General features: G+C 38.8%; 1 protein-coding gene and 1 long non-coding RNA gene across 2 annotated transcripts in view; one reads left to right on the top strand and one right to left on the bottom strand.

Annotated features, from left to right (window-relative positions):
* The window catches only part of LOC131997716 (uncharacterized), a 102,488-nt gene that overhangs the window by 69,967 nt on the left and 7,521 nt on the right, over positions 1-25,000 (bottom strand). The gene's annotated exons all lie outside the window — the stretch shown is intronic.
* Positions 8,680-25,000, top strand: part of LOC106080959 (zinc finger protein 40) — a 244,170-nt gene continuing 227,849 nt past the window's right edge. Inside the window, exon 1 of the mRNA XM_013242590.2 lies at positions 8,680-9,210. Coding sequence (XP_013098044.2) covers positions 9,180-9,210 — 31 coding nt within the window. The 5' untranslated portion in view covers positions 8,680-9,179. The remainder of the gene's footprint in view (positions 9,211-25,000) is intronic.

Genomic DNA, 25,000 nt, shown 5'->3' with positions numbered 1-25,000 from the left:
TGGCAGCTATACGAAAACATGGACCGATATGGCCCATTTACAATTCCAACCGACCTACACTAACAAGAAGCATTTGTGCAAAATTTCGAGCGGCTAGGTTTACTCCTTCGAAAGTTAGCGTGCTTTCGACAGAGAGATGGACGGACAGATGGACGGACGGACAGAAGGGCGGACGGACAGACGGACGGACATGGCTAGATCGACATAAAATGTCACGACGATCAAGAATATATATAGTTTATGGGGTCTCTGACGAATATTTCGAGTAGATACAAACAGAATGACGAAATTTTTATACCCCCATCCTATGGTGGAGGGCATAAAAATAAAATAAGACTAAATAAAATAAAATGAAAAAAAGTTAAAAAATAAAATAATAAAAATAAAAAAATGATAAAAAATAAAAAAATAAAATAAAATAACTCAAAACTATACATATTTACATTTCAGGCTCTTAGGCCAATATTTCGAGTTGTTTCTATGGTGTTCCTTTGTCCAAAGCATTGGGTCCCAAGTTGTTTGGTTTTTAAAAGGAAATGTGCCCCGCTATGCTCAAACACTGGCAGAACTTTGATATTTACTCTCAAACATCGTAAACAAGTAGCCCTTTAACCACAAAGTAAACGTTAAGGACATTAATACCAGAGAATACTTGTTGTTACCCTCTTCCTCTCTCTTTCCGTCATTCTCTTAACACTTGTTTTGGGGCATATACCGAGGACCTATTTCAGTACTTAATACCTCAGAGTATGTACGTGTGTTTTTAACACAAAGGCTAAATAAAAAGAGAGTGCTTTTTGTGTGCTATCACAACAACAAATAATTGGAGAAATTCAAAACTCAGAAAGCTAGAATTACTCAAATGAGCCTGGTTCTCATGTCAAAGTAGAATCTTTTTTCTAAAGTTTTTAGTTTGGCGACATCAAAGGCCATTAAAGACATAAGTTTTTTTTTTTAGAAAAACTACTACACGAAAGCAAAAACACTCCAGACAAGTTGGGAGAGCAATTACCAAAAAAAAAAAAAAAAACAAGAGACGGAAATATACGAGTCTTTTAGTGCAGTTCATATCCTTTGAAATATGCAAGAGAAAGGTAAAATGTAATGTAGGCAGAAAAAGAGAGAACATGAAGAGTGCTGTCAAAGAGATTTTTTATCTCAAAGACTTTGCCAGCGAATACAAAGGGTGTATAAAATTAAGCTTTTATTTTTTATTGCCGGCTCCAAGTCAATGGGGATATGTTTGGCAGAAGAGGGTATTGGTTGTAAGGAAAGGTTTATAAATGACTTAGATCAAACAAAAATATTTCCAAAGGCCGAGGTGATATAACTTAAAGGCCTGCCACCAAGGGCCTTAATATGTTGCACATCATCTCGCTAACACCTCAGCTGTAACTATTTTTTAACCAACTTTAACAAGTTTCGAGGAAAGGCAAAAGTCGGTGCCGACTATTTAGAACACTATATCTGCCCTAATATTGCAAATTGGGTTATGGAAGCTATATCTAATTCTGTACAGATTTTGATGAACATCGGCGGAGGTTTTCAGATGGGTAATATTGGGTTGCCCAAAAAGTAATTGCGGATTTTTTTAAAAGAAAGTAAATGCATTTTTAATAAATCTCAGAATGAACTTTAATCAAATATACTTTTTTTCTAAAGCAAGCTAAAAGTAACAGCTGATAACTGACAGAAGAAAGAATGCAATTACAGAGTCACAAGCTGTGAAAAAATTTGTCAACGCCGACTATATGAAAAATCCGCAATTACTTTTTGGGCAACCCAATAGAATCACACGTGCCAAATTTCGAGCAAAAATCAAAAAAATTAAAAACGCCGAATTGAATCTTTTATACCATCTAACAAGTTCTTTTAATGGCTTATTCAAAATCGAGAACGGTTAATACAGGAGCTGTATCAGCCGTATTTGTCATGGCTGTTGGAATCATAACAAAATACCATGTTCAATATTTCAGCCAACTCGCATAATGACAGCGCCAGTTTATATGGGAGCTATTGCAAATTTGCCCATTAACATTCCACTTAGGAACTGGGGCAAACTTTTCACAAATCAATGAGTGCAGTCCGACTAAAATTTTAAGCTCAATGATAAGGGGCCTCCTTTTTATAGTCCGAACGGCGTGCCGCAGTGCGATACCTCTTTGGGGAGAAGTTTTAACATGGCATAGTACCTCATAAATGTCGCCAGAAGGGGATAATCACCGCTGATAATTTTGTTCTCGCCCTGATTCGAACCTAGGCGTTCAGCGTCATGGGCGGACATGCTAACCTCTGCACTACGGTGGTCTCCATTAGGAGATATAAGATACAGGATTTCAGACTGCCGTCTTTGGACGGGACCACTACTGTGCATTTATCAGAGGAGGCGAAATACCTAGGCCTAATCCTCGATTCGGAAATTCCTTGCATATTCCACTAACTTCTCACACATAAATGAGTGCAGTCCGATTCAAATTTTAAGCTCAATGATAAGGGGCCTTCTTTTTTCAGCCGAGTCCGAACGGCATGCGGCAATGCGACACCTCTTTGGGGAGAAGTTTTTACATGACATAGTACCTAACAAATGTCGCCAGCATTAGGAGGGGATAACCAACCGTTCATCTTCATAGGCGGACATGCTAACCTCTGCGCTACGGTGGCATATGGACCATAATTGGCACGATTGTGGGGAGCCGTAACGGAATACTACGATAAAAATTTCAGCTGAAACGGACGAAAATTGCGGCTTCTATGGGCTTAAGAAATCAAATCAAGAGATCGGTTCATATGGGAGCTATATCAAAATTTGAATCAATATCGCCCATTTGCAATTCCCAACAACCTACATCAATAACAAGTATCTGTGCAAAAGCGGTTAGCTTTACGCGTTCGACCGCTATCGTGATTTCCACAGATGGACGGACATGGGTAGATTGAAAAGACGATCAAAACTAGCATACCCCCATTCTATGGTGGTGGGTAAAAAAAATTACGTTCGAAATTTCAACCAAATCGGTCAAAAAATGCGCCCTCTAGAGGCTTAAGAATTCAACTAGGGAGTACGGTTTATATAAGAGCTACTATATGAGGTTGTATACGAGCCGATTACTAGCTTAGGTGTATGACCATATCCGCACCCTCTTTTCAACCTAACCAATAACAGGAAAAGATCCTCATATTGAAGCATTAGGCGGTGCAGAGACAAGAGTCTCAACGCAGCCCAACGAACTGGGACCCGACGATTGAACCATTACCGACTTTCTCACGATTCGGAAGACTCGCTGCAGATCCTAATATTGAAACATATGGCAGTGCAGTGACTGAAAACTCAATGCAGCCTAACGAACAGGGAGCCGACGACAAGACCATCACCTACTCCCAAGAAGCCCATATACTCAAGATTTGGAGGACTAGGATAGGCAAAGATCCTAATATTGGAACATCAGGTAGTGCCGGAACGGGAAACTCAATACATCCTTGCGATGTATTGAGTTTCTTTCTCAAGATTCGGTAGACTAGGATAGGCAAAAATTCGAATATTGAAACATCAGGCTGTGCAGTGACAGGAAACTCAGTGCAGCCTAAAGGACAAGATGAAACCATCACCCACTCCCACGGTACCCATTTACTGGAGGACCAATGATTGAGGTCATCCAGATAAACTTCCACCGGAGCGAGACGGCTACACACGTTCCGATGGAGGAAAACAGCAAGGGCATGATTCCGATTGCCTTAATTCAGGGGCCATGGATGAACCGGGAACAAATTTTCTGGACTGAACCATATCAACTACCAATTATTCTATGCTAACACTGGTACTAGGCCGAGGACTTGGGTTATTTGTCATAAAAATTTGAATTTTCCCCAGAGTTGTCAGCGTCGGATGCAACAGTACTGCGACAGGGAGACGGAAGCCTGACTGGAGGCAAGGGTGATATTAATACCCATGTCCGGCAATGCAAGTAATGTGACACCAAAGGCCTAAAGCTCTTTAAGATTTACGTCCTTTCTACTCGAAATCATGCAACGTATTGCGGATACCATGATAAAGAGTAGGACATCCAGCAAACTATTCAAATATAAACAGCATGTCAATGTCAACGAAAGGTTGCTGAAGACTGCCCTGCACGAGGCTCACAGATGTTGGGCACTATGTGGACAGGCCGTAGGCTCGAAATGGGGCCTGAGTCCGAGGAAAGTCCACTGGCTCTACAGGAGCGTGATAAGACCAATACTTACTTACGCCTCAGTAGTTTGGTGGACTGCGATAGAGAAAATGTGCAAGGTTAGGATAATACAAAAGGTTTAGAAAACATTTTGTCTTAGCATAGGCGGAGCCACGCTTACTAGGGCACTGGAGACTATCCTAGATATCCGACCTATAGACATACGGTTTAAGTGTGAGGCAGCCATTGCTCATAGCCGCAATCAAGACTAAAGGTGATGGGTGAATTGATTGAGGATGGGAGCAGCTCATATCATGGCGGTATAATCGAGGCGACAATAGGAAACCTAGAAGAAATGGAAGAGGTTTCCGATCGGATACCTGCGACGACTCTTGAGGTCGAGTTCGAGGAACTGCTGCCAGAGGCACAGTCTTGGATTCACGAAACCCTAGTATTGCCATCTGGAAGATCATGTTACACGGCTGACTCAAAGCTAGAGAACAGGGTGGGCCTGGGGGTCTACATTGAGAACCCAGGGACTGAGATCTGTTTTAGACTGCCTGACCATAATAAGTTCCAGCAGGCGGAGATCCGGGCGATCACGGAATGCACGAGGTGCTGTGGTGTTAACGCAAGGAAGTCGAGTATGAACATCTTTATGAACAGTAATAATAATCAGGACGGTAAGTTCACGAACAGTTTTGCAGTGTAAGAAGGAGATTAACGTCCCGGAGAATGGCGCAATCCGCATCGTTTAGATGGCGGGCCAAAGCGGAGTAACTGGGAATGACAAAGCAGACGATTTGGCTGTGAAGGCCAACGCAGTTTTAGTTAAGGGTCGACGCCGATCGAGTTAAGGGCATGGCCAACGAATGCGCATGAAACCCTGTGGAAAAGCAAAACGGTCGGTAGGACGACAAAAGTCCTATGGGGGGATCCAGATCATGAGAAGATGAGGCTTTTACTGAAAAGAAGTAAGAAGGAGGTCAGCATAGCTTTCGGTATCACAACGGGACACATAGCACTACGAGCTTACTTATGCAAAATCTGTGCGGCAAGTGATAGCATGTGGGGAAGATGATGAGAGGTTGGAGCATTTTCTATGTCATTGCCCGGTTTTCGCGGCTTATAGACACCGGTATTTAGATGGGGACACGATACCAGAAATGAAGCAGTGTTAGCATATAATAATTGGTAGTTGATATGGTTCAGTCCAGAAACTTTGTTCCGGGTTGTCCATGGCTTGTGAATTAAGTCAATATGAATCTTGCCCTTGCTGATTTTCTCCATCAGAGCGTGAGTAGCTGTCTCGCTCCGGTGAAGGTTAATCTGGATGACCTCAATCATTGGTCATCCATTAGATGGTCTTTTTCGAGGTTATTTTTTTGTATTTAGAGCGCACAATAAGCCGATTACTGGCTTTGGTGTATGTCCATAGTGGCATGGGGCGGATTAATATCCGCACCCTCTTTAAAACCTAACATAAAAATATTTAAAAAAAAATTAGATGCTCGGAGCTGTCTCCGGACTCGGAATCGCTCAAGCTTTCCGGAGTCGGAGTCGAGTAAAAATTGCTTGATTCCGCATTTCTCTTAATGACGACAGGTGGTCTATATATATGAAGGTCTCCAACATGTTCGACCTATAGCGAATCTGGGACATGTGAATAACATAAGTTCTGTGTCCTCATCCATTGTGGGACAATTTGGGCAGCCATAACCTCTCAAAAATTGCATCAAGTTGAAGTTTAGCTTCCCATGCTTTCACATTAACCACTAATTTTTGTTTGGCAATACTTTTAAGGAACAACGGCCATTTGGTGAATTTCCCCTTAACTTTTGCCTGTTTTTCATCGTTGTTTGTCTCTCAGATCTACGAACGGCCTTTCTTGACGTGCTCTCGTCTACGAGTACTCTCGTACTCTTTACTGTTACCAGGTGTGCTGCATCGCTTGGGATTGTTCTGTAGTTACTGCGCACTCGGAGACAGTTACGTCTAACTATGGATGTCATGTGGGATCTTGATGATGTCTTTAGCTTCGGTTCCCACACATGGTTTCCATATCTTCGACTTTGTCTCGAGCCTCCTACGTTTGCCATCATTCAGGAAAGTGCGCTGTTCACATTCGATGCCACATTCTGATTGAATTGCTAGCGGTCGTCCATCAGGACTCCAAGATTTCGGCTGGTTTTATCTCCTCTCTTCCCACTGTAATAGTCAGGTTCTCCCTTTTTCTCTTCCCACTTATGAGTACAGCTCCCGTTTTATGTTCCGCAAGATGCAGATTTATTGCCTCATTCGAATACAGATTAACTTCATGCAAGTGACTTGACTGAATTTTATTTTTTATCCTTTGCCATAATGGCGTTTCTGGTTGTCTCCGTTACGATGTGTGTATGTGTGTGTATTCAATATTTATTTTGCATAATTACTTCTTACTAGTGTGAAGTAGGCCGTAGAACAGAGACAGTAGAGCGGAGGTTACCATGTCCGCCTTTGACGCTGTACGCCTGGGTTCGAATCCTGGCGAGAATATCAGAAAAAAATGTTAAGCTGTGGTTGTCCCCTCCTAAGGCTGGAGACATTTGTGAGCTACTTTGCCATGTAGGTGTCGCTCTCCCCCCAAATTGGTGTCGCTCTGCGGCAAGCCCCTCGGACTCGGCTATAAAAAGAAAGCCCCTTATCATTGAACTTTAATTTGAATTGGACAGCGCTCATTGTTATGTGAGAAGTTTGCCCCTTATGGAATGTTCAGGGGCAAATTTGCAGTACTTCATATTAGTGTAGATCGGTTGGGATTTAAAATGGTCCAAATCGGTTAATGTTTTCATTTTGCGGTCGATTTGACTTCTTGAGCCTCTAGAGGGCGCAATTCTTATCTGATTTGGCTGAAATTTTTAATGTGGCATTTCGTTATGACAGCCACGACAAATACAGTCCATATCAAATCATAAGTTGATGTAGCTTTCGAATATACTTGAAAAAGTCATTGAAAGAACTTGGCAAATCCAATCCATGGTGGAGGGTACATAAGATTCGGCCCGGCCGAATTTAACACGCTTTTAATTGTTTATACATACAATTTTTTCCTCTCTATTTTTTTTTATAGAAAAGTGCGCGATTTTTTTTAAATCTAATCTAATATAATTTGCAACATCAAAGAATTACGAATTGAAAACTAAAGACAGGACTCTGGAACTCTAAGAAATTCAAGTCCTTATGATAACTAAAAATTCCTCCTTACCACTTGATTAACAAATGGGATAATTAAGGATTTTGTTGGCAACACCCAACAACAACAATGGAAAATAAGCTATAGTCACAGCAAAGAAAGAATATGAAAATGAGGACAATAGAGCTTTAAATAAAGGGGAACCAGATAACAACAACAACAAGGCAACACAAACATATCATTAACACTTAAAAAGGACCTCTGTTCTTTTTTTTACAAAATAAATGGAAATTATCTACAATACACACAACAACAGCCCCCCAACAAACAAACACTCACGTTAATACTAAGAAAATATACCTTGGACAGCCTTTAGAATCCCCAATAGCCATAATAGCCCCTAAAAAATAACACGCATCCATTAACAGAAGAAGAAAAAAAGGCTACATAAACAGATTCCACTATAAAGTCAGGCAAATATAAGGATTTTTTTTGTTTTCATTTCGTTTCTGTAAGAGGAAATTTTTGGCAAGCAAATATCTCTGATTCTCGAAACATTCGAAAAGGGAAGGCGGCTAAAATAGTTCTTTTAAGCTGAGAAATGAAAATGAGTAATAGCAACAACAACAACTATGAAACATAATATCTAGGCCATGTGGAAATAAACCTAACCGCCTATAAAAGGCCAACTAGAAAGTGAAAGGCAAATGGTTTTTGGTTTCCTTTTGCTGCCATTGTTAATATCAAGGACACATCAACGTCAGCCCCAACAACAACAACAACATCAGTGGCAAAACCAGCACCATCATCATAGTCTCTGTTGCCATTGCCATTGCCGTCATCATCATTCTCATCAGCGTTATCGTTGGCATTGTCTCCAACCCCATAACGGTTTCTTACAACAATTCGAACCTTTTTCCAAAGCTCCCTTCTCCATAGCGGCGTAATGTATGAGCCCAAACACCAAGGATATCAATGGCAAAATCAGCAAAAGCAACAGCAACAACAGCAGAGGACCAAAAGAAATGTTATACTACTTTATTATGGCTTAAAGTGGCATTCGAAACGATAATAGTCACAAATCATCAATACCACCCAGTCAATAAGAACGCCAACAACCAACGCCCAGTCTAATATGGTCAACGTTGTAAAGGACCAGAGAAAGTGAAAAAAAAAAACGAAAAAAACAAAACACCAAATAAGCCATACCTACAGCACTAGAGCAGGCACTGTTGCTTTCAGTCCCAGTTTAATTGAAAAAGGGACTCTCTGAAATCCTCCATCTCCCCCAGGGGCATAGAAAGTAAATAAATAAGTCAACAGAAAACCCAAAAAAAAAAAAAAATCAACCCAAAATTCTTGTCCTTAAAGAACAGAAGAAAACAACAGCCAAGAAGAAGTATCAACAACACCAAAAAAAAGCAAAAACATCGAAACTCACCCATACACACACCTAAAAAGTCCCCACAATATTCTTCCCTTTGTTTATGTTGTCCACGTGCACACCTACATACAAGCAAAGTGGCCGCTCTTCAACATCCTCGAGTTTCATTGAATAACACCAATATAATCACCATTAAATATTGTCAAGGATCTAAAGAGGAAATAAACACAAACAAAGAACCTAACCTATCATCCAATACAAGCAAACATTCGAGCCAACTTCCTCCCACCTTACAACACAACTTTATTGCCAAGTGATTTCAATTTTCTTTTCCTGGATTTATTAAATATACATATATATATATCAGTGTATATACCATTGTGTATATATATTTGAATATAGAATTGGCTAAGTAGCAACATCGCAGCAACATCACAGCAGCAAACACAACGGAAACATGGCCAGACGCAAAGGAAGCGCCAGAGGAAGTAAGTACACGATTTTTTTTTTCTTTAACACAAAAATTTCTTTTTAGTTGTTTTTTTTTTCTTCTAAGAATTTGGTAGGAAAATGACAGACCAATTAATGGGGGAACATTTTACAGAAGATTTTATGGAAATTCAATAGAAAATAAATTAAAGACTTTTCATATTTTCAGTTAAAGTGGAGATTTGGTTCTAAAGGAACACGTATTTGCAATACTCAAACCAAAAGAGAGAATTTTGTTCCTTCATAAATTTTATCACAATGTGCCAAGAAAATTTGTAAGAAAAGTTTTTTTTTATAACAAATAAGTAAGGAAGGGTTAAAAACCGATCTTTTGATAACCACCACCACTTTGGGTATACAGGCTATGTCGTCGAAATAGTGGGTTTAGTAATCTGGCCCTTGTGTCAGGTTGTTTTAGTACTCTTGGCTCTTGGGTAAGGGTAGTTCTAGTTCTTGGGTGAGGGCAGTTCTAGTTCTTAGGCTCTTGGGTAAGGGTAGTTTTAGTACTCTGGTCCTTGGGTAAGAACAGTTTTAGTACACTGGCCCTTGGGTAAGGGTAATTTTAGTACTCTGGTCCTTGGGCAAGGCTAATTTTTGTGCTCTGGCCCTTGGGTAATGGTAGTTTTAGTACTCTGGGCCTTGGATAAGGGTAGTTTTAGTACTTTGGTCCTTGGGAAAGAACAGTTTTAGTACACTGGCCCTTGGGTAAGGGTAATTTTAGTACTCTGGTCCTTTGGCAAGGCTAATTTTTGTGCTCTGGCCCTTGGCTAATGGTAGTTTTAGTACTCTGGGCCTTGGATAAGAGTAGTTTTAGTACTTTGGCCCTTAGATAAGTGTAGTTATAGTACTCTGGCCCTTATGTAAGGGTAGTTTTAGTACTCTTGCCCTTGGGTTAGAGAAGTTTTAGTTCTCTGGCCCTATTCTAAGGATAGTTTTAGTACTCTGGCCCTTGGATAACGGTAGTATTACTACTCTGGCCTTTGGGTTAGGACAGTTGTAGTTCTCTTACCCTTGGCTAAGGGTAGTTTTAGTACTCTTACCATTGGGTAAGGGTAGTTTTAGCCTCGTACCCTTGGGTAAGGGTGGTTTTAGTACTATTGCCATTGGGTAGGGGTAGTTTTAGTATTCTGGCAGTTGGGTAAGGGTATTTTTAGTACTGTGGTCCTTGGGTAAAGGTAGTTTTAGTACGTGGAACCTTGAGATAGGTTTTAGTACTCTGGCTCTTAGATAAGGGTAGTTTTAATGGCAGTTGGGCAAAAGTAGTTTTAGTAGTCTGGCAGTTGGGTAATAGTAGTGTTAAAACTCCGGCCTTTGGGTAAGGGCAGTTTTAGTACTCTGACACTTGAGTAAGTGTAGTTTTAGTACTCAGGCCCTTGGGTAAATGTAGTTTTAATACTCCGGCCCTTGGGTAAGGGTAGTTGTAGTACTCTGGCCCTTAGGTAAGGGTATCTTTAGTACTTTGGTCCTTGGGTAATGATAGTCTTAATACTCTGTCCCTTGGGTAAGAGTAGTTTTAGTACTCTGGACTTGGGTAATAGTAGTTTTAGTGGCTCTTGGGAAAGGCCATTTTTAGTATTCTGGACCTTGACCGAGGTAGTTTTGGTACTCTGGCCCTTGAGTAAGAGCTGTTTTATTTCTCTGGACCTTGAGTAAGAGTAGTTTTAGTTCTCAGGCCCTTAAGTAAGACCAGTTTAAGTACACTGACCCTTGGCTAAGAGTAGTTTAAGTACTCTGACCCTTGGGTAAGGATAATTTTAGTACTCTGGCTTTTGGGTAAAAGTACTTTTAGTATTCTGCCCCTGAGATAAGACTAGTTTCAATACTCTGGCCCTTGGGTACGAGTAGTTTTAGTACTCTGGCCCTTGGGCTAGGATAGTTTTAGTACGCTGGCCCTTGAGTAAGGACAATTTTAGTACCCTGGCCTTTGGTTAAGAGTATTTGCAGCACTCTGGCCTTGGTGCAAGGGTACTTTTAGCAATATGTCCCTTGGTTAGCGGAAGTTTTAGTATTGTGGCGCTTGGGTAGGGGCAGCTTTACTACTCTGGCCCTTGGATAAGGGTAGTGTTAGCACTCGGGCTCTTGGTTAAGACTAGTTTAGTACTCTGGCCCTCGGTTAAGGGCAGTTTTAGTACTCTGCCCCTTGGGTACGACTTGCTTACTACTCTGGCCCTTGGCAAGACTGGTTTTAGTATTCTGGTTCTTGGGTAGGGGTAATCTTAGATTATTGACTCTTGGATAAAGGTACTTTTAGTACTCTAGCCCTTGGATAAGACTAGTTTGAGTACTCTGGCCTTTGGATAAGATCAGTTTTATTACTTAGACCCATGATCTTATTATTAGTACATTGGCTCTTAGATAAGAATAGTTTTACTTCTCTGGCCCTTGGGTAAGAGTAGTTTTAGAACTTTGGTCCTTGGATAAGGGAAGTTTTAATACGCTGGCCCTTGGGTAAGGACAATTTTAGTACTCTGGGCTTTGGGTAAAGGTACTCTGATAGGTAGGTAGTACTCTGGTCCTTGGGTAAGAGTAGTTTAAGTACACTAGCCCTTGGGTAAATGTTATTTTAGTACTCTGGCCATTGGATAAGAATAGTTATATTACTCTGGCCCTTGGATGAAAGTAGTTTTAGTACTCTGGACCTTGAGTAAGGGTTGGTTTAGTAATCTGGCCTTTGTATAAGGGCAGCTTCAGTACTCTAGTTTTTGGGTAGTTTTAGAACTTTGACTAAGATCTTAGTCTTTGACTTGCAAATGAAAATTCCACTAAGGAGCAAGGGCAAACTTCTCACATATCAATGAATGCAGTCCGATTCAAGTTTAAGCTCAATGATAAGGGGCCTCCTTTTTATAGCAGAGTCCGAAAGGTGTGCCGCAGTGCGACACCTACTTGAAGAGGTTTTACATGGCATAGTACCTCAAAAATGTTGCCAGCATTAGGAGGGGAAAAACCAACGCTGAACATTTTTTCTCATTGTCTCGCTAGGATTCGAACCCAGACGTTTAGCGTCATAGGCGGACAAGCTAACCTCTGCGCTACGGTGTATTTCAACAAATTTCATCGAATTTTTATTTTGAAACATTTCGTCGAATTTTTATGTTCCAAAATTCGTCGAATCGTAGATCTTTTTGTTGTCGAATTCCTCTAATTTTTAGTTAAGAAACTTGTCGAATTTAGATTTGATTTAAATATTTTCATCAAATTTTAATTTTTATAGAAATTTTGGATGAAATTCTATTTCCATAGATGATTTGATCAAATTTTATCAAATCAAATTCTCTGTTTTTATTGCTTTTAATTTTTATGTTGGTCTGTTTATGCTTTCCTTTTTTGGTCTCTAAATCTCATTGAGATTCCATTGCAGGATACTGTCCTGCTATAGACCAATTTGTTCAAATATATATATTCAAAAAATAGCACAATAGAGAACTCTAAAAAGTAAGCCAAACTGTGTGACCGGTTACCCGTATCGGGATTTCTGATTCGCTATGAATCTTCATTAGCGGGCTTCGTCAAATAGATCATGGTGGTTTACACACATCTTAATTTGAACAGGACTCATAAAGACGACTTAGTGCACAAGCGCAATAGAGGACAAGTAAAATCTTATTAACCTTTTTCAAAGCCAACTTATCCAACAATGCCAATAGCAATCAACATAAAATACTTTTCCTTTTTGCACGCCGACCAGCCAACAGTTGATGCTGCCAGTGCTGTTTTGTGCATAGGCATTGATACCTATACGACATGTGATGTGCATTTCCTTTGGAGGTGTGGCACGCCGTTCGGACTCGGCTATTTAAAGCTCATTATCATTGAGCTTAAAATTTGAATCGGACAGCACTCAGTGGAGAGCACTCATCTACATCGCCGCCGCACTATTCACGTATATCGAGGCAGTCTGATCGGCCGCAGATCTGTGCTTTCAAATCCCTAATACTACGCCTGAAAATTGCCTTTAAGATTCCCTGACTTTAAGGTATTCAAAGAACACTCGTGCTTAGTACCCCCATACAATTAAGACCCATTCGTGTAACAGAGGCTCCCGGAACGGGCGGTGTGCCCCCAGTACAGAGGTCCCTTTTCGTGAAAACGACTTCCAGCCCATAAACCTGGAACGACTTCCCTAATATAGGTCAGTATGCCGCCATGCTGCATCTGACTTACTCAGTCTTTGGCGATCTTTGTTGCTACACACCCAAAATACAAGTGTAAAGGCATAAGATCGAGAATGATATTGAAAGCGTCTCTTGAGGCACATCTCCTAGCACCATAGAACAGTATTGTATTGGTACTCCGTACCTTTTCGATCATCTTGTGGAGGGTACAGTTGTCGGGAGCCATAGGTGAGAATTCACGAATGTCGAGGGGCCTAACACTATTCATTGCTATATGAAGTCATTTTCCCGATCTGAACTATAGTGATCACGGTTGACAAGGCGTATAGTATAACTTCTGTGTCAAATATCAACGAAATCTGGTAATAAATGTGGCTCTAATGGGAGCTACATTCAAATATAAACTGATCGGTACCATTTTAATCACGTGTGTCGAGGGTCCTTCACTACTCGTTGTGCCAAATTTTGAGCGTAATTGGGTAGTAAATGTGGCTTTAGTGGGTTTATGACCATAAGTCGGCATATCGGTATATCTATGTGGGGGCTACATCAAGATAGAACTTAAACTACCTTAGGACCAAAAAAGGAAACTGTGAAATTTTACCTCAATATCTCTAGTTTGAAAACTGAAGCGCGATTTCAACAGACAAGGGGAGAGACGGACGGCCGAACAGGCGGACGGACATGTCTAGATAGTCATTGATATTTACGACGATCAAGAATATACATACTTTTGTAGGGTCGGAAATTTTTATTCTTTGTATTGCAAACAGAATGACAAAATAAATATAACCCCATCCTTCGGTGGTGGGTTAAGATAAATCATTAAAATGATAATTAATTTCAATTATCCATTTTGTACTTCTAAAAGTGCTGTAAAGAGGGAAGTTTCGATCTTACGCGTTTCCAATACAATAACAACCGCATGTACTGCAGAAATTGTTTAGCAAATAGTTTGTCCATTTCTCTTGGCATTGACTGTAAGAATTTTTTTAATTATTAATCCTCTAAGTGTTATTAATCCTCTAAAAAATTCTATCAAATTCGATTTACAAAAACGTAATTTAGGCATTTCTAATTATAGTCATTCGATAAGTTTATTTTTGTTGCCATATGTCTGACTTCTTTATCCCCATTGGCAGGAAGACAACGAGGATAACTAAAATAAATCCAATAATAACAACAACCATAAATTTGGAATAAACCAAAGCAAATAGTCCAAAATGAAACAAAAAAAAAAAAACAGTAGAACGTAACCAAATGTATAATTAATAGACCAACTTGCACATTGAAGACTCTAATCATATACACAAAAACACTCACCCACGCCACAGCACCCAAGGCCTTCGAACGGAAAAAGTTCACTTAAGAAGTGATTCCCCTCTAAAAGAATGAACAAAAACAAAAAATCAAAAGTATACTTAATACAACACTCATACGCACACAGAAACCCCCACAGTCCTAAAATACATTGCCAGGCTTTCAGGCAGCCATAAAGCGGGAAATGTCCTAGGAAATTCACATACATACATACACTCAAACTCTTACCCAGTCTTCTCATAAAGCCATAGGGAAAAGCTTAAAAACAAACCGAGGGAAAAACCATGAAGACAAAAAAAAAATAATAAAGTTCACAGGCGTGCACTCAAAAGACCCAACCATACATTTCTGGTATCTTCACCCTCTTCCCCTTGTCTTGGCCAAATAAAAAAAAACCCCTAAAACCTCCTAGCCCTTAGCAGTTGGTGGAGCAGTAAAGTCTTTTTGTAGACAAGCAAACAGACAAACAAAAAATAACTACCCCACACTCTCAAAGGACTTAAATGGGGAAATAGGACGACGACAGAGTCAGAGGGTAAAGATGGAAGAAGCAACAGCAGCCAAAGCATTTCTCAAAATGAAAACACCAACAACAACAACAACTACATACAACCATGAGTCAAAGTGAACTTGTTCGAACACAACGCCATGCTATGGCAAAGGCATCAACAAAACAAGAAACTTTTGCATGCGAATGTTCGTATGGATATGTATTGAGGCGTGTGTATGTGTGTGTGTGTGTCTGTTCGGTTTTCTCATTTGCCCAAATGTTAGCTTGTGTGTGCTTTCCACCTCGTCTGTACTTTATGTGTCAAAGACGTGGCTTGTAGGTGGCAGGGTGGTTCGATGGGTGGTCTATCCAAGGTATTGTTGAATGTTTTGTGTTGATGGTGATGCATACCCACCAAATACTTGGGCACAATGTTGGGGATTCCCTTACGTAATATGTTAGCGTGCATTAAGCAAATAACAAACAACAACAACGACAAAGCAACAGCGGCAGTAGCAGAGGCAGAAGCAGCAACAACCACAGCACAAAAACACACAGCATAACAAAAACGACAAAAGAACCACAACAACAATCCGGCGTCACATGCATTCGTCTCTCACATTCAAACAGTGAGGCTTGCTTTAGTCATTCACTGAATAAAGCCGCTTTTACCACTCACATAGACTCTCTCAATCTTACTCTTTCTTTCCCTCCCTCTTGTTCTCTGGTCTAGAGCAAAAATGTTTATAAAACAGAGTTGCCATAGAAAAAAGTTCTCAGGCTGTGCAAGTGAAGAAGAATTGAATTTATTTTACTTCAATCTATATACATAAAAAAATTGCGTGACTGATGACTGACTGACTGACTGACTGGCTGAATGACTGACTGACTGAATGACAGATTCACTGACCGACTGCTCATCAACCCAGCCCAAACGACTAAAGCTAGAATCATGAAACTTTGCACGAATGTTGATCTTGGGCCATAGGCACGGGATAAGGCTGAATTTGGTGATATTCATTCGTTTAGTTACTAAAAAGTACCAGAAAGTACGAAATGGTACATATTTGCCCAGCGCGCACGGAAAGAGCTAGAACTATGTCCTTCGGCTCAAATTAAAGAGCGTCTCGAAAAAAAAAAGACTTGGAACACAAAATTTTGGAAAATCGTACCGGAAGTGGGAAAAATAGTACGATTAGTATCGCAATTGGTACTATTTGGTACTTTCCTTGTAAATTGAACTATAGCTCTGAATTTTGGAAATTAGATACACTAGACAACCTTAATTGGTCGACTATGAGAGTTTTTGGAAATTTTTACATTTAGGTACTAAAAAAAGTACTAAAAAGGTACGGAATGGATAAACTTTGAACAGGGCGGATGGATGGAGGTAGAATTTTGAAACTTGAGTTAAAAGACATCTGATGCAAAAGGGTTGGGGTACAAAAAAAATAGAAAAATAGTACTGGTAAGGGGAAAAAACGTACGTTTAGTACCGCAATTGGTATCATTTGGTACTTTCTTTTACACATGGAGTATATCTAAGAAATATATGACGGGTGACTAAATGACCTATTCAAGATTCGTAAATTTTTGTGACTAAATGATTTTTTCACAGTTCGAACATTTTGGTACCAAATGGAACTTTCTTCATAAATGGAGCTAGAGGCCTGAAATTTGGCATGTAGGTACAACTAAGAAATAAATGATAGATGACTAAATGATCTATTTGAAATACATAAATTTTGGTAGCAAAATTGGTACTATTTTATACTTTCTGTTCAGATGGAGTTTGAGGTGTGATATGTAGCATGTAGGTACAACTAAGAAATTTATGATGGGTGACAAAATGTTCCGTTTAAATTCGTAAATTTTGATACCATTTGGTACTTTCTGTTCAGATGGAGCTAGAGGTCCGGCATGTGGGTACAACTAAATAATATATGATGGATGGCCAAATGATCTTCTCACAATTCGCACATTTGGTACCAAAATTGGTACCATTTGGTACTTTCATCATAGATGGAGTAAGGGGTCTGAAATTTGGCATGTAGGTGCAACAAAATGATCTATTAACCATTCGCACATTTTGGTACCAATTGGTACTTTCTTCACCGATGGAGCTAGACGTCTGAAATCATCTGGCATGCTGGTATAACTAGCAAAAATATGATGGGTGACTAAATAATCTATTCACAACTGGTACATTTTGGTACCATTTGGTACTCTCTTTAAAGATGACGCTAGAGGTCTGGAATTTGGCATGTGGGTACAAAAAGGAAATATATAATGTGAAATAAAATGATTCATTTCAAATTCGTACATTTTGGTACCAGAAAGTGCAAAATAGTACGAAATAGCTTATCTTCGCCTAATGCGAACGATGGTCGAAACAATTAAGCAATTTGACAAACATTTTCTCAGTCTTGACAAAAATACGACATGTGGAATAAAACGTACTACAATAATTGTGGTGTAATTGGTACTTTGAACGAACATATTTGGCGACAAGAAGATATTTTTATACCCACCACCAAAGGATGGGGTCATTATATTTGCAACACTTCGAAATATTCGTTTAAGAGTATATATTCTTGATCGTCTCGACGTTCTAAGTCGATCTAGCCATGTCCATCCGTCCGTCCGTCTGTCGAAATTACGATAGCGGTCGAACGTGTAACGCTAGCCGCTTGAAATTTTGCACAGATACTTACTATTGGGGTAGGTCATTGAGGATTGTAAATGGGCCACAACGGTTCAGATTTAGATATCTTATATATATAAATCAATTTGTGTTTGTTTGTTTGCTTGTGTGAAATTTTGCACTGATGGTGCATAATGATCCCGTGGTGAAAATAGGGTACTACATTTTTTGATATTTGAAGGGGGAGCGGACCCTCCCCCTTAACCTAATTTTCATAAACGCAAGATCTCGGATATGGGCGGTGCGATTTGAGCGAAATTTTGTGTGCTCTCTTATAATAACCTAAAAAAAAAATTGCTATCCAAATTTCGGATGGGGTACCTAGGGGGAAGGCCCCACCCCCAAAACTTACCAAATATATATATAGTAGTAGTGTAATCTTTATTGTTAATTTCTTTCGTTTTCAATTTACATATTACATTATTCGGGTTATTAAATTCTCGAAAAAAAAACAATCAAAGATTTTACGACTATGACAAAATGTCGTCAGTCGGGAGTTGAAAATTAATAAGTTAATTATTATTATTATTATAATAATTTTACTTAAGCAAATTCAGATAATATTAATTTTCTATAGTTTAGTGCTGAGATCAAGAAGCGTGCCAAGTTCTTCCAATCTGTTTCCTGTCTTCCATCCAAGATGTTGATAACTTCGTTGTCAGCTAGCAATGGTTTATTGAAGAAACATACCCTGTATGCTCTGAGAATTGGGCATTTGCCTAGGAAATGTTGTAGTGTTTCTTTATCTTGTAAATTACATAACGTACAAGTTTCCCCTCTTGAACGATCAAAACTGTTGCCATTTAGCACAATTAAATCAGAACGAGCTTTAAAAATCCATGTTATCTCGTTTTGAGTATATGCATCTTTCACATAGAGTTGCCCTCTAGTATGGTCTAGGAATCTGTATATTCGCGATTGACTCTCCAGCGCTTTTCGAAACCGTTCATTAGCGTAAGTTGCTTCAACATGTTTTAGCAATATCTCGTTATACTCTATCCATTCATGTTCTCTTGCATCAGGATTATGTGTTACTATGCTTAGACTATCTGCCAAATCTTTTAAACCTTTGGCCCAGAATATATTTCTAGATAAAATAATTTTTGACAAAACGTGCGGTAAGCGGTTTGTTCCATATTTAAACAAGGTTTTCGTTACATAATTTAAATGCATTTCAAGCGTGTATAGGTGGCCATTTTTAATTCCAAATTCAATTTCTAAGGCATAGTTTGGTGTTGAATCCGGCAGATTCATTATTTTCTTAAGGAAATGTCGCTGAAGCATATCTACTTGATCAAAATATGTGTAACCCCAGATTTGAGATGCATATGCTTGTATTGATCTGCAGACCGCCAAAAACAGCTTCCATTTGCTTTTCAGAGTCACATTTTTTGAGCTAAGAAAATTTTGCCATGTCATATTTATGGCGCATTTTGCTTCATTATTTCTTTTTTGGATGTGCCTTGTAAAGGTCATTCGAGGAGTTAATATTACCCCTAGGTAATTATATTCGGGAACTATTTCAATGTCGTACCCTCTGAACTTCCAGTTTTCGTGCCGTCCAAGCCGGCCCCCATTTCTAAACACCATCATTTTGGATTTACTTAGATTAATATGCATATTCCACAATTGACAGTAGCTATCTAACTTTTCAATCATACTGCTCATTACTTCCGGTTCTTCCGCCAATAGCACAATGTCGTCTGCATATAACAGAACCCTGATATTGTGCCCATCAATGTTTATGCCACCCTCTATGACATCATGCAGATCATTTACATAAAGTGAAAACAAAAGAGGTGAGAGGAGACATCCCTGCTTCACTCCAGATTTTGTGTCAAAATATTCTGACAATTCTTCACCAGTCCATACTGCTGCTTTCGTGTTTTTGTATATTTCCGATATCATTTTAATAAATTTGTATGAGAGGCCAATAGTATGCAGTTTATATAATAGTGACTTTCTTGGGACCGTATCAAAAGCTGCTTTAAAGTCAACGAAGAAAGCGTACACTTTTCTTCGCTCAGCTAATTTAATGTTGACTATGGCTGACAAATTATAAATGTTGTCTGCAGTGGAGTACCTCCTTCTGAATCCAGCCTGATACTCGACAATTATTTCCTTAGCTTCAACCCACGCCTGTCACCTATCATTCAGGACTCCCATAAAAATCTTAGCCGATGAGTTCATAAATGATATTCCACGGTAGTTATTCACTTCATTTACTGGCCCCTTTTTGTAAATAGGAAAAATTATAGTTTTTTCCAGAAACTCTTCCACCTTAGCTTCAGAAAACATCTTATTGTATAAACTTGCTAGCGTTATAAAAAGTTCCTCTGTGCCATTTATGAAGAATTCATACGATATTCTGTCTTCTCCTGGTGCTTTATTCGGTTTGACTGCTCGAAGTACTTTTTTGATTTCTTCCACAGTTATATCTGCGTCCAGAAACTGATCTTGAGTCAAAAAAGGTGCGTATAATATTTCTGAACATGTTTGAGCCGGATTAAGTAATGATATAAAATAATCTTTAAATATGTTTGCCGAGATATTTGCACCTATACGAAGATCTTCGCCCCTTATTTCCTTCACTAAGCTCCACCATTCCTTGCCGTTATTAATGGTGTTTATTTTAAAGAGTAAATCGTTATTATAGTTGGTTTTGCAAATTTGACATACTTCTTTATATTTTGCTTGGGCTTTTAAATATTTGGACTTATCGGAATGTAATTGTGATTTCCGAAAGTTATTTAGAAGATCAAAAGCCTTTTTCCTAGCCCAATGGCATCGTTCATTGTACCACTTATTTTTTTGGGGAAAGGCACGAGTAGAGACAGACGAAGGTGCTGACCGTTCAATTATCTTCGTTAATTCAGTAATATTTGGGACATTTTCAGAATTTGCTTGTAGATTAGTGTTTAGGCTTCTTTGGTATTGTTGCTTTTGAGAATCCTTCCATTTTAACTTCGGCAGTAAAGCTAGTTTTTTAGTAGACATTGCTTCGGTGTTGAAACCCATTTCAAGTACAATAGGGAGATGATCCGACCATATTTTTTCTTCTATAGAGAATTTATTTACATACCACAACAAGTTTGCGGATACTGCACATATATCGTTAACCGATTGCCCAAGATTGCTGATATAGGTAAATTCGCCTTCTTCATCGCCGAGAGTTTGACCATTAAGTAAAATCAAATTGTAGTCATCGCAAAATTCTAACAATTTACGCCCTTTCGAATTAACTTCTTTATCCCGCGACTTACGCCTAATTAAGCCTGATATAAAATTGGATCTGTTTATTGCCGTAATATCTTGCTGATTTTCTCCGATTCTTACATTCATGTCCCCGATAAACACAGGGTTATTTATTTCATTATCAGCTACAAACGATTTCAACCGTCGGAACTCAGAATCCCAATCTGCCCCTCTTATGTATACCGGGATAATATTGAACATCACATTTTGCATTAATATCTTTAAAATTTTGATAGAACCGCCGGATACGAATTCATACTTAAGTCCTTTTTCATGCACTTTTGAATTTACAGCAAGCATTATTCCACTTTTTGCTCTACCGTAATTGCTGTCCCTTTCAGCATAATCCCAATAAATTGTGAAACCAGGAAAATACTTTTCAGCCTGCTTAGTTTTATTTTGCGTGATATGAGTTTCAATTAAAAAGAATATATCAAAAATTTTTAGATATTCGAAAAATGTTGGAAATAATAATTTATTCTGCAATCCGTTGATGTTGTAAGCTGCTATTAGTAGTTTCTGTTTTTCCAATCTAGCACCGACTTCATGTTTGTTTGCAGCAGAAAGGGGTTTTATTAGTTTTTTGAATTAGTAGTTAATATTTCATACATATCGTTAAAACTAGCCTTCTTCAAGTCTGGGCCGTATAGCATTTTAAATATTTCCTCCGCAGGCTGGTTTCCACACATCAACTCGTTCTTACTATTCCATTGGAATCTTTTGTTGGATATAAGCATTTTGTCGTCCCGAACAGTGATTTTGTGCTTATTACTGTCTGCCAATATTAGTCTTCTTAAAGCTAGCATGGCTTTCTTATTTTTTTGTCTTCTGGGATTTAAATCTCTGTCTATAGATATAGATGTTCCGGCTAAGTTTTTTGTAGTATGTAATACTTGGTTTACGACCGTTTCATTTTCAAATTCCGCTATAATTGTGTACGTGTTATTTCTAACCGCAACAATCTGTGCTGAAGATATTTTAGCTTTTATATTAAGGTTTTCTTCACACACTTTCAAAACAGAGTCCACTGGTGTCTTCTCAAAAACCAGGCCTTTAAATACCAATTTCGTATTTTTAATCTGATGCTCTAGCCATCGTATATTGTTTTCATCTTCCTCTATTTTGTGTTTTAAACATCCTATTTCCTCTTTTAATTTTATGTTTTCGGATTTTAGTGTCCCGATTTCCTCGCATACATTATTTATGTCTGATTTGATGGATTCCAAATCCTTCTTAGTTGGAAGATTTTCAAGCTTTTCCTCCAACAAGGAGTTCATGGTAAGCTTCATCATTTCCATTAATTCACCAACTTCCATATTTCCAACTGGTTTTTTAGACATGTTCCTGTCCTCCGGCGAAGTCTCATTCAGCCTTCTTTTTGTTTGCTGGGAGATGTTTTCTTTACACGGTGTTCGTTGCATAGTAAGTTAGTATTAGTTTAACGGATTTCTTATAGTTGGGACACAAACCAAATTAAGAAATGCAGCCCTTCTTAACTGAGCTTATGATTAGTCCAACTAAGTGGCAACTTTATATATTTGTCAATTCGAACAGCTGATATATTTGTTTACAGTCTGCTGAATTCTCTCCGTGCCAAATATTATTATATTTTGTAATTTCGACCAGTTTTTCTTTGTGAAACTTACAATTTTTAAATCCGTAAATTCGCCTGTTGCACACAAAAATCAGCCCTCTCCACAACGTCCACTATCCCACTTCCGACGAACAACAGAATGATTCAAAAAGGCCCAAGGAATACGTCTCAGAAACCACGAAAAAATCACCAAAACACTGGAGCAACCAACAAACGCTTCGTTCTTGTAAGAGGTTAACAGAGCTATCTCATATATATATATATATATATACAGCAATCACGACAATATGGACTCAAAAGAAAGGTACTTCAGATCAGAAAGCGAAGCGGTACTTCAGATCAGAAAGCGAATAAGATAAGAAAGCGAATTTGATATCCGATTGTCGGACCAAGTGTTTGGGGGACCACCGCAACCCCTAAAATACCCCAAAATCGGACAAACTTACGACCATAACAATATGGGGCTCAAATGAAATCTCTTTGGAAATAAAGAACGAATCTGATATCAATATTCGGAAAAAGTGTCTATGGGGTACTCCAGCCCCATAACACCACCCAAATAGGAAGTATTTGCTGACCATTGCAATATGAGGCTCAAATAAGAGGTTTTTTTGAATGGAACACGAAACTGATATGTATTTTCAAAACCAAGTCACTGAACGGCCGCCCCATCCCCCAAAACACCCCCGGTTGGGTTGAGCAAGAATTGGTACCCACTTCCGGGACCAATTTTCTGGGGGTTTACCCCTTTCGCGAAATACGCCACAAACAGCAATTTTTCTAGAGACCATTGCAATATGGGGTTCAAATAAAGGTATTTGGGAGTAGAATCGAATTTGATATCCAAATGTAGGACCATGTATTTAGGGCAACACCCCTTCCCCAAAACACCCCCAAAGGGTAAAAATGTTTTCGACCGACTTGAGTCCTTACAAGCCGCAATTTATGTCCGATTTTGCTGAAATTTTGCATGTCCTTACTTGTTTTATTTGTACTACCATTTGGTAAAATTTGAAATATAAAAACGGCAAAGCCATAATCTCCCTTCCTATCAAATCAACGCACACATACACTTTACTTTGCATACCATCCACATGGTATGCAATATTGAGTTCTTTGTAAAGAAATTCCCATATATAAGAGTGGTTTTTTATATGCATGTGTATGTCATTCTAAAAACGTTAACATTTATTTGCTAAAATTGTTGCATGAGAAGTTAGCTGTATTTTGTACACAGTATACGGACAAGCAATTACAACATAGGTATACGTTGAGTTAGGTTATGGTCGCAAGCTGCTAGAAAAGCCACTGAACAATTCGCCCTCAAAGCATCAGGGATGTACTCATCCGATAGCGATAGGGTTAGATGAGGGTTTTCTTATAATTCATGCCATTTCCATAGAAATCAAGTTGAAGCATACAACTTTAAATTTAACCTTATGGGGACCTTAAGATAGATCCCTTTTTAGGTTGATTAGCTTCTTAAGGAGTAAAGCACAAATACCACATATCTGTTGTTGTTGTTGTTGTTGTAGCAGTTTTTTGTGTTCTATCTTTCGTCTGCTTGATTCTGTTGAGTGTCAAGATCCAGGAACTCTGCGACTAAGATGGGGTGCGTCCAGAGGGACGCCACTACTGACAAGGTCTCACCAATTCTTAATGGGACGCAGATGTCTGGCTCAAGCCAATTGACTGCTGATTCCTATAACTTGTTGGGACTATGGAGATCATCATGTTGCTGCTGTCTCCTATGGCTTTTGGAACGAAACTGATAAAAAAAAACTTAAACTCCTATTACACCATGAGCCATGTGTACAACTTTCAAGAGATGCTATTTTTGAAATTACACATGACATGTCTGATCGTGCAATGGCAGCTTTGATGTTGGTACCTGAATGATCATCTCTTCATTTTCCAAAAGCTTAAGACTTCTTTTTGGAACTATATTCCAAAGAAAAGGTATTTCCAAAACCCCTAACAAATTGATGTGAAAAACCTTTACCATTCCTCATTTGCTTCCCTGAAGTCTGTTACATGCATATAAAACTTTCTATGTGTGCATAGCTGTAGCTTAAAATTCAATCAAAATGAAACACAAATACAAACAGAAACGGAAAATCTAATACCCATATTTTAAGAGATTTAACCTTCGTTCACCATAAAAAATTCTCTTTGCACTCGAGAGGCAGAGGCAGGTTATAATCTCCAGAGCTGTTACTATTCTTATGTCAGCATAACAAAGCAAAACAAAAGCATTTAAAGAACAGCTACAGAGAGAGCAAAAGAGAAATGAAAAACTGAAAAACCCATC

The sequence above is a fragment of the Stomoxys calcitrans genome, chromosome 5, assembly GCF_963082655.1.
Source record: "Stomoxys calcitrans chromosome 5, idStoCalc2.1, whole genome shotgun sequence".
Lineage (NCBI taxonomy): Eukaryota > Metazoa > Arthropoda > Insecta > Diptera > Muscidae > Stomoxys > Stomoxys calcitrans.
Note: the sequence above shows the minus strand (reverse complement) of the source record. Positions and strands in the feature narration are given on the sequence as shown.